This window comes from Barbus barbus, assembly GCF_936440315.1.
Source record: "Barbus barbus genome assembly, chromosome: 17".
NCBI lineage: Eukaryota > Metazoa > Chordata > Actinopteri > Cypriniformes > Cyprinidae > Barbus > Barbus barbus.
The window spans coordinates 29,068,072-29,082,626 of NC_136745.1; the positions used below are offsets into that span (position 1 = coordinate 29,068,072).

General features: G+C 40.0%; 1 protein-coding gene across 4 annotated transcripts in view; it reads right to left on the reverse strand.

Annotated features, from left to right (window-relative positions):
- The window catches only part of LOC306883396 (ecto-NOX disulfide-thiol exchanger 2-like), a 249,548-nt gene that overhangs the window by 134,724 nt on the left and 100,269 nt on the right, over nucleotides 1-14,555 (reverse strand). For all 4 annotated transcript variants that reach the window (XM_079438610.1, XM_079438612.1, XM_079438609.1 and 1 more), the window contains one exon: nucleotides 1,201-1,344. In XM_079438610.1, coding sequence (XP_079294736.1) covers nucleotides 1,201-1,344 — 144 coding nt within the window. The remainder of the gene's footprint in view (nucleotides 1-1,200; nucleotides 1,345-14,555) is intronic.

Below are 14,555 nucleotides of genomic sequence, written 5' to 3' on the forward strand. Positions count from 1 at the left end.
TAAAAATCCATATTTCAAGCATAATAAACACTTTTTTCTCACTTCCGCTGACTGTGGTACGCAGAAGACTTTCGGATGTCTTGGCGGATGACGTAGGCGTCGTGCGAGCGCCTCTGAGATATGCAGGAGCAAAGGAAACAAAGGAAAACCAGTCTCCTCTTGGCTTATATCGAAATCCTTTGACATTTTTCTTTACACATCCTCATTTTGTGCTTCTAATTCGTGACCGGCGTTTTGTTTTGTTCTCTCTTCGCGCTCGTCACTAATCACGCAACGCCTACGTCATCTGCTGGAACAGCTTCGTTTTTTGGATGAACTAAACCTTTAAGCAATTGACAGACTCGGAAGGAACAAAAAAAAAAACCAGTTGAGCCATCATCATCCAGGTGGATTGTCCTTGTCATTAATGGTCACATACTGTAATGAATTCCACTAGCTCTGGTCATGTGGTCATAAATAAAGATTTTAAAATGCTAAACAGGAAAAAGACTGCCTAATTAACATTAACAATTAATCTGATCCAATTAAGTTGCCTTGACAACCAGAAACATTGAGTAGCCTTTCCTAGATCCATTTCTTTCAGCTAATCATAATTCAATTAATTAGTACGCCATTAACATTAGCATGAATATGAATAGGCTCTTCTTCATTTGAGCCAACCTGCATCAGAAAGGTTTGTAAAATTCCCTGGGCGTTACTTTTCAAGTGTAATTTTGAAGGTTATCAGCGTCAGACAGAGTCTCTGTTCATGACTGGCATATATCCGGATTCGCTTTTACTCATTTTTTTTTTAAACCCAGATTGCAAGGTGTTAGTCATATTTGTGAGAAGATACAAGCAGAAATGCTTGAGTCACTCCTCTAGACATTTGTACTTTGGTTACTTATTTTTAGTGTTGTATTCCAGGCATATTTTAATAGATTTTTATTCTATTAACCTCAATGTTTATGTCAAATTATGAGATCAAATCTACTAGAAAAGTGGAAATAACCTGATATTTGTGTTCTGATGTTTTAATGAAGGTGATAATTTGAAGTGAACGTCTCTCAGAATGCAGGACCCCCAGGCGTTCACTTCCCACATTCAAAGGTCAGGAAAAGAGCAGCGGCAGAAATAATGATGTGAATGCAGTTAACGACTGTAGGGCCTGACGAGTGTGAGTGAGCGTGGTCTGAGGAGAGAGGAAATCATTAAGCGTACCTGGAGGGAGGTTGGGTCTTTTCCTCTTTTTGCTGTTTTCTGTTCCGTTTTCCAGAGGACACTCAGAGACCAGAGGACCATTGGAGCTGTTGAATTGCAGGGGTTCGTTGTTCGTGGCAGGGTCAAAGGGCAGCGGATTCAGACCTACAGAGGGAAAGAACAGATAAGCTTATATAAAAATTTTTAAAATGTTTTTATTATTATTATTATAATGTTTAGTTGTGCTATTTTTGTGGCAACAGTTATAATATTTAAAAAAATTCATCCTACTTGAAAAGCATACTATATACCAAAAAAATCTATACATATACATAAATAAATAAATAAATCTTTCAATTTTTTTTAGATGGTAGTGTACATGTATTTAATGTGTTGTATATAAATGAGTCTTTATACATTAATCATGTGGCTGTCATTGCATTTAAGGAAGAAGGTCCCTCGCATAAAAAAAATACTGGAAAATACTTGTTCTAGGTCATCTAGACGTTTACTTAATATAAAACCTTATGCATACTTCAAAAAACCTCTTGCATATCTTACAGATCTCATAAAATAGCACTAACGCTTCCTTGGATTTTCTTATTACAGCAGCAGAGACATTTCCTGAGAACCCCCCCCCCTTTTTATGAGTGCTCCTGCTGTTTTAGTGTGCACTATGCATCAGCTGTGTACGGTCAAGGAACAGTCAGTGGGCAAGCGGGCCGAAGCAGTAACTAAACGAACCAAAGTGAGGGAGAACTGATTAAAAGTTTCCTATGTTTCTATCTGGCCTGCTAGAGAATGATTCATGAAGTGAGAACAGAAATGGCCCTTTAAGACTAATTTAATGGTGCAGCTTCATTTCAATGACGGCATATTTCTGCTCTGAAAGCCACAAAGACAGGATTATCCACACACACACACACACACACACACACTCAGTCTCATTCTTTATTAACCCCTCTGTGAATTCCATTACAGAAATTGACTGCAGGTTCTGATGCTAAATTAGGAAACGTTCTTGAGACAGCAATCAATACCTAAGGACTCCCTCCATTTCCGTTCTAGACATGCACAAGGAGACGAGAAAGACAACAAAACCATCCAATGAAAGATGGATTCAATAATAATAACGACAAGATTGCAAAGTTCCTAAAGATAATGAATTCCAGAGAGAGCTTTAGCAATAACACTAATATGTCAGGTTTTGGCTATATTTAAATTGATTGCCACATCAGCTTCACTGGCTATTACATGGCAGATACATTCAACAATATCATTTTTTTTTTTTTTATCAAATTAAACTTGGAAAAAAAAAAGTTTAAAAAAATTATTGTATAAAAGTTTCTTTAAAAGTACTTATGATAATAATTGTAAGTTTTTCTGTGTCCATCTTACAAAATAAGTCCTTAAAAGTTACTATTATGTTGGTAACTTCCTGTCCCGGTATACAGCAGCGTGCGTTACGTGCTGTTTAGAATACAGAGTGATGTCTGAGATATGCATGCTGGTCTGTTTTCATGAAATATTCATCACGCCTCTCGGTTTACATTGTTTTGCTTGGCATTATTTGCCTGAAGGATACAGAAGTGTGGAGCTGGGGGGCTGTCACTGCATATCCCGTATGATGAGAGAGAGATACAGAGAGAAACAGGCTAACAGAGTTCAGAGGGCACGGCTCAAAACTCTGCGTCATAATCTGCCACATCTGCCCTCAGCAGTACGCAAACTCTCCGACATCGCACTGCTCATGTGCATGAGATAGCAAAGGCAAGACTGAAGAAATAGCGGCGTCTGAATGGAGGAGGCGGCAACTGAGTGTGAAAAAGCAGATACGTAAAGTAGGAGATGGAATTTGTGACAGAAGAGCAGCGCCGCAGAATGACAGCATGAGAAGAGACAGAAAAACAGGGTGGCTGAAGACTAATTTAAACAGCGCTGAAGAGCCCTCGCAAGCTCTCGCTGATGCTGCATGTGCGACTGCAGAAGTGAGAAGTCCTTGGCATGTAACTAGCTGTTAATGACAAAAGATGTTCTGTAATGATATATTCAGTCCAGATCAAGCCTGTCAATGACATCAGCTTCTAGAATATTTATGAAAGTTTGGTGATTATTTCATTCACGGATTTAGGAAGTTCTATTCAGTTACGCTGATCAGTTCTTTCTTGTTGGTTTCCGCTGAAAACAGTAATTGAACAATTAATTTGCATCATCACTCATGAGTTCATGGATTCATTTTTCTTTTTAAAACATTTATTTAAAAAAATAATAATTAAAAAGGTAAGACTTTTTAAATTAATTTATTCATTCTTTTAAATAAATTAATATTTATATTCAACAAGGATGTATTAGATTGATCAAATACATTTATCCTGTACTATTAGAAAAACAAAAGATTTCTATTTCAAATAAATGCTGTTCTTTTCTGTTCAAACCCATCACGCGTTCCACAAAAATATTAATCTGCACAACTGTTTTCAACCTTGATAATCATAAATGTGTTTTGAGCAACAAATCAGCCTATTAAAATGATTTCTGAAGGATCATGTGGCACTGAAATAACACTTCTTATTAGAATTATGTGTATATGTATGTAATCAAAGAGTAATGTGAAAAACATCTTTTAAAACAGCTTGGCAAATATGCCAAGAAACATTTTTGATTCAAAGTAAAAACATAAATATTAAGACATATATCGACACTGTTTTTTTAAAGCTGTACTGACCAAGCAAAGTAGCTGCTGGATATTCTACCACTCAAACACAGAGAAAACAAACCGTCACTGTCGATAATACTGGAAATCTTCTTATATAGGTACAGTAAGATCAGACTTTTGAGTCTGCAAGCAAGTAAATCAAGACGTGCCGATTGCTGCCCGTCTAGGGGTCCATGGCCCATGTGTGACCCCTAACAGCTCTCCAGGCACAGAGTGGATATATATCTCTGATTGATGCTCCTTCTGCCCATGTTGGCCAAATTCTGTTCATACGCGCCAAGAGGAAACCACCACCAATGACAGAAAAGGGGCGCATAAACACTAACCGTGCGGACAAGGGATATATATTATGGAAAAAGCAGGGAAAAGTCAATAAATGAAAGAACATCCAGTTCTGCTGAGTAAGAATGAAATATAACTAAAGCTAAATTCAATATGAAGATCTGAATACCTGATCGCAAGCAGCATCCCAAAAAAAGACAGAAAAAAAAAATAGATTAGGAGAGGCAGACAAAAAAGGAATTAGGTTGCTTTCTGGCTCTGACACTGCTCTCTTGCTGCAGATGGAAATGCTTCAATAGAGCCGCTGATGAGATTTAAATGAGTATTACTGTTCCTGCTCCTGATGGCCACAGAGGAGAAAGACGGATGCAGATCACATACTCAGTGCAGCAGCAGGAGAACTTGCACAACACTCTCTTATCTTTGAGAGAGAGAGAGAGATGAAGTGGAAGATGAGGAGCGATAGATGTGAGGGAGGGGGGGGGGGGGGGGGGGGGGGGCTTTCCAGCATGTGAAATCTTGAGTAATTCTGAGTAGGGGACTCGTAGTCAGCCGGCGGCCTCTGACACCAAATGAGACTCATTCATTTATGGATGCGTAGAGGCAACAGATTTGATGAATATTTCTCTATCTGTAACCTAAGACAAGTGATTCACTAATGTCTTTACAGAGGAATCTGAAATGTCTCAGCATCCAGAGGCAGAATGGTGTGCTTCGCATCAGGTGTGGCGTGATGAAACCACTCCTTCTTTGCTTCTCAATCACATTACCATCACAATTTACCACTGCGCTTTAGAGGAACGATATGTTCCCGCCTCGCCATCGGCCTCCGGGTCTTGATTTGGGAGAGGACTGTTGTGTGCTTATAAACAAGACAAGACAAACTGTTTAAGGGAGGAACATAATCACCTCTGCACTCTTCTACTCACAATGCAGCAGGGAAATGTCGAGGAGAGGAGAAAGTTTCCTTCTTTATTCTGTTTACTGTCTCTCTCACAAGTTCACACAAAGACTCGGAGCGCATCACGGACCAAAACCTCTGACTTGCGTGGATACATTAAATAAAGCAATTCTTTGTGTTTTCCCTCATGAGGGTGTTGCGTAAGTTGCTGTGAACTGTCAGAAGTTGTCATGATACCTTCATAACGTCTTGTGGTGTGCTAGCAGTGAAGCTATAACAATGCCAAGTGTTATTGATGTTAGTTTCTCATAGCAGAGGCCTAATGCTATGCCTGTTTTGTTGTTTTATTAATTGTTTACATTTGGACAAAAATCTATTATTATTAATATCAGCATTTCCCATTAATTGCCTAGACTGTGGTGTCTCGATTTGGCTTAGTGCACTTATCAAAATAGAAAAGGCTGCAATTTAATTACTAAAAGCATTGTTACAATGCATGTTTCAGAGAGAAACACAGCACTGTGTTCATTTATACACGAGCAGCTCATGATTCTGTGTTTTCTGCGTCTCTGAGAGGCTCGGTTTACAATTAATACAGAAAACTCAATCTTTGCATGTAAATTTAAGCAAATTTAACACACTGTGGTCTTGTGTTACTTTATAGTAATGCGCTGGGTCACAGGATGGCTAGTCCATATGAAATGTGGCAGTTGGGACAGACCATGTCTGTTTGTTTGCTCCTGTCCCGCAGCCTCCATCTGGCAGGTCTTTCACTGCAGAACCTCCTCTCAGGTATGAAAAATGTTTCAATTATTCTTGTAAACCAGCCGCTTTTAAACTGAGAGCAGACACCATATTTATACCAGCCTGTTTAATTAGGCTCGGTTTAGCGATCAATTCATTCTCAGAGTCTCCAGGGACTCCGAGCCAAATAGAGAGATGGGGAATGAGCAGAAAGAAACAAACTGAGCAGATTTATTAAGAAAAATTCACCGTTTTGTGGCACTGGAGTTTGTTGGATCATCTAACGGCAGGAGGAGAGTGACCATGTGGGTCAACCATGCCAAAGCCCTGAGGAATCTGCACTTTATCCCCAGGTCCTCCAGTCGCTAATAGATGAATGAGAGTTGCTAAAGCGGTCTTTAACATCTGGTCAGAAACCCACTTCTCCTCTTATGAGAGAAAAAACTGAAGGAAGAATATCACTCCCATGATGCCAGTGAAAACAAATAACAGCAGGCTGGTGGCAGAAGGGGATTTGGAGGTTGAACGCAAAAGGACAGCCTGCGCAAGTGACGGGTGTGAACGACTACGAGAGCTGTTGACAGAAATCAGATACGGATTTGAAAACTCGTGACATGAAGTAAGATGAAAAACAAATTTCCAAGACACAACAAACAAGACGACAGCCTAAACATCCCGGAAAATTATTCTGTGCCCTACAGGAAATGTAAATTAAACTTAATTGCACACATGAAAGAAAAGTCCAGGCCGAGTCCAGATGAGGAACGTTTTCTTGCTGCAAGAAAATAAACAAAGGCACATTGAACCAATATAATTTCCTCTGGCACGTCACATGTCCAATCTCTCGTACCAGCCCATCTTTCTCTCATTGCTTCATTGATCCCATCCACGCTGAGCTGAAGTTGACAGTCGCCGCAGCTGTGAAGCATCTGAGTCACTTAACACCAGCCAATGGGCCACACCGCAGTATTCGCAGCTGGAATAAATGAGAATCAATAATAGTAATGACAACACCAGCAGGGCTGACTGAGGTCTCATCCCTCCCTCTAAAGACTGTATTATTAAAGCAGCGAAAACACGTCTTCTTGTGCACTCTAAGGCTTTGCAACACAACGGATGCCAGAAGTTCTGTTGTATCGCATGAATAAACACAAATCACATTCATCCAGTCTTGGATTTAGCACCTCCTGGTGTGCCGAGCTGTGTTTTGAGCTCAACACATGCCATTGATGCTGCCAAATTAGTTGGATCAATGCAGGAGCACAGATAATAACATCTCTGGTGTTCAGAGATGAAACTGATTCACAATGACAGTCGGTGTGGTGTGGTCTGTGCATGCTGCTGTGTACACATCAGTGCTTGGAGAGAAGCTGCATATTCTCAAGCTCAACGCATCAAAGGCGAAGTCGGCAGGATGGGTCTCAGAGAAGGCCTCAGAAAACCTGTATTTTGGAATCATGCCATCCACGTCTTTTAAGTGGTGAGGAGGTAAACCAAAGGCTCGAGGTGAGAGTATGGCTAAAGAGCTCAGGGTTATGACTGATGAATGCATGGTGAAGTTTAGTCTTTGCCTGAGATTATGGGTTTCTGGACAGCCCACAATCGGTTCTCTGACTTTCTGTATATCACAGAGAAATGGCTGGAATCTGTTAACAGAATGCAATAATTGTGATTCATCATTCCGCAGCCGTCTTTAGACATTAGAATGAAATTATATGTGTATGTCTACACACACATACACTCACCTAAAGGATTATTAGGAACACCATACTAATACTGTGTTTGACCCCCTTTCGCCTTCAGAACTACCTTAATTCTACGTGGCATTGATTCAACAAGGTGCTGAAAGCATTCTTTAGAAATGTTGGCCCATATTGATAGGATAGCATCTTGCAGTTGATGGAGATTTGTGGGATGCACATCCAGGGCACGAAGCTCCCGTTCCACCACATCCTAAAGATGCTCTATTGGGTTGAGATCTGGTGACTTTGGGGGCCATTTTAGTACAGTGAACTCATTGTCATGTTCAAGAAACCAATTTGAAATGATTCGAGCTTTGTGACATGGTGCATTATCCTGCTGGAAGTAGCCATCAGAGGATGGGTACATGGTGGTCATAAAGGGATGGACATGGTCAGAAACAATGACCAGGTAGGCCGTGGCATTTAAACGATGCCCAATTGGCACTAAGGGGCCTAAAGTGTGCCAAGAAAACATCCCCCACACCATTACACCACCACCACCAGCCTGCACAGTGGTAAGAAGGCATGATGGATCCATGTTCTCATTCTGTTTACGCCAAATTCTGACTCTACCATCTGAATGTCTCAACAGAAATCGAGACTAATCAGACCAGGCAACATTTTTCCAGTCTTCAACCGTCCAATTTTGGTGAGCTCGTGCAAATTGTAGCCTCTTTTTCCTATTTGTAGTGGAGATGAGTGGTACCCGGTGGGGTCTTCTGCTGTTGTAGCCCATCCGCCTCAAGGTTGTGCGTGTTGTGGCTTCACAAATGCTTTGCTGCATACCTTGGTTGTAACGAGTGTTTATTTCAGTCAAAGTTGCTCTTCTATCAGCTTGAATCAGTCGGCCCATTGTCCTCTGACCTCTAGCATCAACAAGGCATTTTCGCACACAGGACTGCCGCATACTGGATGTTTTTCCCTTTTCACACCATTCTTTGTAAACCCTAGAAATGGTTGTGCGTGAAAATCCCAGTAACTGAGCAGATTGTGAAATACTCAGACCGGCCCGTCTGGCACCAACAACCATGCCACACTCAAAATTGCTTAAATCACCTTTCTTTCCCATTCTGACATTCAGTTTGGAGTTCAGGAGATTGTCTTGACCAGGACCACACCCCTAAATGCATTGAAGCAACTGCCATGTGATTGGTTGATTAGATCATTGCATTAATGAGAAATTGAACAGGTGTTCCTAATAATCCTTTAGGTGAGTGTATACTGTATAAATGAAAGAAATTAATACATTTTTAGAGCAAGAATGCATTAAATTAAATTGTGATAAATTGAGTCCTGAAAAAAAGTGTCCGGGCTTATATGCTCAGAATATTACCAATACTTTCTTGGGTAAGTATATTGTAAGTACATTATAAGTACATGTAATACACATACTGTAAAATAAAGTGCAACCAAAATTTAATTATGACTGCCATATAGACCCTTTTTCTGTTAGTAAACATTGTGACGTTTTTCTGTGGGCGGAGCTTAGGTGGAGGCAAAAAGATCCCCCTGACCGCTTCACTAACGCTAGCTATGAAGTCTGCTTGGTTTTTTTTTAACGATAACTGGAGAAATTCCGATTTAACCTGCATATGTAAGGTCACTCTCTGTCCGGGACCGCGATTGTTATTTGAAAATGTTAACTTTAACGGACAAAACCTGATTGGCCGACCCCAACACTCTTTTACTCAAAGGATGGACGATCTGATAGGATTCCCTCCAATTGAGTGACTCGCATCTAAACTGTATAGTAAAGACAAACTCACCGTGTCTATCTAGTCATGAAGATGTATATATTTCAATTTCAGCAGGCAACTATTTTTACAGCTACATTATTATTCCAGCCACAATTAATCACAACAATGTATACAATTACAAACGATTAAGCATTTAAATCATCCGTTTGTTATTTCACACACACATTATTTCAAACACGAGATAGTAGTAAGATGCATAAGAAATATTTAGACGAGCCCATAACAACAAAAGATAATACTTTATTGAACTTTTTCTGATAAGAAGTGTGCGCTGCAAACGCAAGCATTTTTGACGATTGTTTCTGTCCAGTTCGCTCGTTTTATCGCGTTTATCCACAGCTGACATCAGTTTGTTTTCTGGCAGTGGCATCAGGTATGCCTTAAAATTTCAATTTGGAGCCTCTACTACATCGATTCTGGCACCCAACATCACAAGAAGATGATATTTTAAGCTCCTTATGTAGCCGAATCTGTGCTGGTTTGAATGGGCCGCCTCCAGTTCTCCCTTTGTTTTGCCTCCAGTTAGCGCTGTGACATAATTGTGGCGTAGGCCCTAAAAGGGTCTATTCGCAAGTATTTTCCAGGCAAATTAAGGGCACGTTTTTATCATGTGTAAAATTACTGATTAACAGATTAAATCAGCTCATTTTTTTTATAACAACAATATAATATAGGCGTACTACTTACAGAACTCGGCTGATTTTTCAAACTTGATGTGCTGTTGTGATAGGCCAGTTTCAAATCGCATATTTGGCACACTGCCTTTGTCTTGTCCTCACTCAATTTAAAGTGCTCCCACACAGCTGAGGTCTTCGGCATTTTTGTCTTCTCTTCCCGATGAACTGAATCATGACGTTCATGACGTTCACTCATGGGCGATTCATATTCAAGCGCGAATGAGAACCGTTTCGTGGGGGATGCCAGGTGTTCGAGAGAAAAAAAAAAAAGAATATTCAAATCTCAAAACTGAAAATCGAATGCCAATCCACCAAACGAATATTCGAATAATCTAATATTCTGGTCCAGCCTTAATGCAGAGAGTCGGACTTGTAACCCGAAGGTCGTGGGTTCAAGTCTCAGGTCCGGCAGGGATTGTAGGTGGGGGGAGTGAATGTACAGTGCTCTCCTCCGCCCACAATACCACGACTGAAGTGAGACCGTTGAGCAAGGCACCGACCCCAAACTGCTCCCCGGGGTGCGTGTTCACGGTGTGTGTGTGTGTGTGTGTCCACTACTGCGTGTGTGCACTTGGATGGGTTAAATGCAGAGCACAAATTCTAAGTATGGGTCACCATACTTGGCCACAGGTCACTTCACTTTCACTTTCAAATAACCGTATATATAATATTATATGGTGATAATAAGAGTATAATGATATTGTCAAAGCTAAATTAAAATGAAAGCTCATTAAAATTTAGCACTTTTGAAAGACCACATTTTTTTACACTATACATTTCCACATATATTTTCTGTATCTTCTGCACAATAAAGCCTTCTCTACAACAGCACGTAGAAACAAAGCAAATCATGTTTGTCAAGCATATTATTCCTGTCTAATTAGGTGATTCATGGCTAGTATAACCCTCAAAGAGACGTTATACAAATAGTAAAAATTATGGCAAAAGTTTGAAATCTGGGTTTGTAACCAGAAGGTTATAGGTTTCAGTCCCAGGGATTGAACCATGAACCTTGAGCAGGTACCTAATCAAAGTTTATGTCAGAAGAACAGTGCAAAATGTACTACACGCCACTTTAAATAAGAACAACAAATGATCAAATTAGTAAGTAACTGGTCTTCGTGAACTCTCTCATTAAACTAAGTGAAAGGTTGGGAAGCTCATTTAGCTACTTGCATCGTAAACATCCCAAAACCTGCTGCCAATTTATTCAGCTGAACTGAACAACCGCCTACGAAACAACACCTCCTGTGTGGAACGAGTAATTCAGGATTTCGGTTCCTAAAGGTTCGAGCAGACATTAAACTTCCGTTACACTGAGCGAGAAGTCTAGTGCTACAAAAGGCCAGAAGCCTTTCGAGACTCTGGCAGCTGAAGTCGTCGCTGCTCCACAGCCAAGTGCTAAAGCACGGAGGAAAAACACATGTAGCTCCTTACTGGAAACAGAGCTGTTAAAGATCCTGAAATGTTCCCCTCGCACACCGAGTCCTGGTTTTACTCGGCTGCACCTGCTTTCAATGTTCTAAGTGGTGTTCCTTCACAGACATCTTCCTTTTTACAATACAGATGTTATTAATAACAGCTGCGGCAATGTCTCATAAATGATTTATTACAAAGCAGAAATGATTCCATCAAGTCCATTCAAACAGCAGAGGCCAGGGAATAGAAGAGCCTCTTCATGCTGGTCTGCAGGGCACAAGCTGAGCCATTAATCTTCTGAAAGCTTATAAAAACAACTTAACTGAGAGATCAGACCCTGTCTTTCAGTCTCAGAGAAAGAGAGGGGGGCAAATGTATGTCACAGAGCATTAACGTCAGTGACCTGACAAATTTATCTAGACTTTTACTGCTTTTTCTCTTTCTCTCCAACATGGAAAAAATGGGAAAACATCCCACTGAGGCACCTGAATTCTGCACTGATGGGATTCAATGTCAAAATTTAATAATGCTACACACTGACCTTAGATTTCCATCTCTATATAACTTTCAGTGTTGGGGGTAACACATTACAAGTAACACAACTTATGGAATCAGATCACTTTTTTCAAGGAACTAGTAAAGCAACGCTGTAACTCAATATTGTAATGCATTACTTTTAAAAGTAACTTTCCCCAGCACTGTTTGTTTTCCAGAACAAAAGCTATATAAAAAAAAGAACTTTGTAGGCTATCCAACAACCAATCTGAGCCTTGGGCACCGAGTACTTGAATAGCTGCCCTGGGGAAGAAGGCACTTAGTTGCAGTCCATACAGAGGTCACATTGTGCTACTTAGCCAACATTGCACTAATATAATTGTACAAGGGTTACATTCTTGAGGCACTGAAGCGGTCAGATTCACACCGGGCAGCATCGTGCTGGCCAGCAGATGTTGTGAAATAAATAATGGTGAGTAGTGAGGGCAGTAATTTCTCAAGGTCAACTGGCAGCCTGTCCTTCACTCCCTATTGTTGCACTGAATGTGGGCAGCTCAGAGAACCAGATCCAAAATTAGCTTTAAGCGGGCACTATTCCACTTATGCCCCTGAGAGTGGTGATGATAACTCGTCACAAGGTCTACAAGCAACACTCAGGAAGGTGTGGCGCTGGAATGTAGATCAGAGGTGTGCGACGAATAGAACGTGTGGCTATTCCTAGCTGAACATCTAACGCATTAGCAAATATACACGTTGACCGTGTGAGATCGACTGCAATGTTGGCCAGATGAATAAACAAGGTGCCTGACTGACCCAGCTTACAGAAATGTGTGAGGAATTATTCTGTGTCTAGTAGAGCTGGATCAATACCAGAAGTTTGGCTTTGGCACGATATCAGGCTCTGATACTGCAGTATCCTGGCTAAATCAATGTCTTAGGTTACAATTGAAAGGACAAACAGAAGAAAAGGACAAAAAAGGCCCCAGCCCTTGTGCTTTGCTCAAAACATTCAAAAGGTATCACACTCTTTCAAAAAACAAAAAAAACAAAACAATAAATAAAACAAACAAAAACATAACAGAACGTGAAACTCAAAATACAAAATAATCAGACAAAAACAAATAAATAAAATAAAGTCAAATACATTAATTCCATTAGAATTAATTAACATTGTTTATACGTTTATATTAGGGGTGTAACGATACGCGTATTCGTATTGAACCGTTCGGTACGAGGCTTTTGGTTCGGTACGATTGCAAACCGAACGATTCGTTGGACTAATCCTATTACGTTTGGAAAATAAAAGCTTAAAGTGTGTGAAATATCAGTGCCACTGCACTCAACAACGTTATTATTATTCCAGCCACAATTAATCACAACAATGTATACAATCACAAATAATTAAGCATATAAATCGTTCCGTTTGTTGTTTTACACACATGCACACAGACATTATTTCATACACAACATAGTCGTGAGATGCAAGAAATCTTTAGATGCACCCATAACAACAAAAGACAATACTTTATTGAACCTTTTTCTGATAAAAAGTGTGCACTACAAACGTGAGCATTTTTGACGATTGTTTCTTTCCAGTCCGCTCGTTTTATCTCGTTGAACCACAGCTGTCAGTTTTTGTCTGGCAGTGGCAGCAGGTAAGAGATAAAATTTCAAATTGGAGCCTGTACTATGTCGATTCTGGCACCCAACATCACAAGACGACGATATTTTAAGCTCCTTATGTAGCCGAATATGCGCTGGTTTGAATTGGCCGTCTCCAGTTTTCCCTTTGTTTTGCCTCCAGTTAGCGCTGTGACGTAATTGTGACGTGGACACAAAAAGAGTCTATAGTCCTATAATTAAAAAATTAACACTGCAGTCATTATTAAAAATCAATTAAATAAAAAGCTTTTATTTCAAGCACCGACTTTCAAAAACCTTTTTTTTTTTTTTTTTTTTCAGTATGTAAGGGCCACAAGAGAAATATAAAGTAAATAAATGAAAACAGCTATAGGCTATACCGTTATCAGCATATATTGAAGTAGATTCCTCTCTCGTCGTCTCTGAGAGAATAAGCAACGTCAGATGCCGAAAGCTTCATCATTACTCCGTCATTCCTTTTTTACTTTCACTTTCTGCTTATAGTGAATTGACTGAGATTAAGATGTTCACCGGCATAAACCTTGCGCGAAGTTTGCACGTGTGCAAACCCTGACTCAAAGATGTGCTTGTGTGATATCCATTGGCTTGCCTTCATGGTTTAAAACAGAAATATTTCCAACATTGCAACGTAACCAATTGCCACGCCCCCCGTATTGAAAATGTACCTAACTGTGACACTACTCTATATATATATGTACAGTGCCCTCCAAAAGTATTGGAACAGTAAAGACAAAATTGCTCTGTTGGCTGTGGAGTCAAGACATTTACAAATATGATTAAAAGATGAATATGAGACAAAACTACAGAATGTCACATTTTATTATTGGGTGATTCAACACGTAGATGTTTTACCATATAAAAAGAACAGCACTTTTAGAGTTTGATCCCTCTATCTGATGTGAGCATAAGTGATATAAGCATATGATGATACACACAAACCAGGATGAAGATGAGGGAGCTGACTTTGAGAGAAAAGCAAGC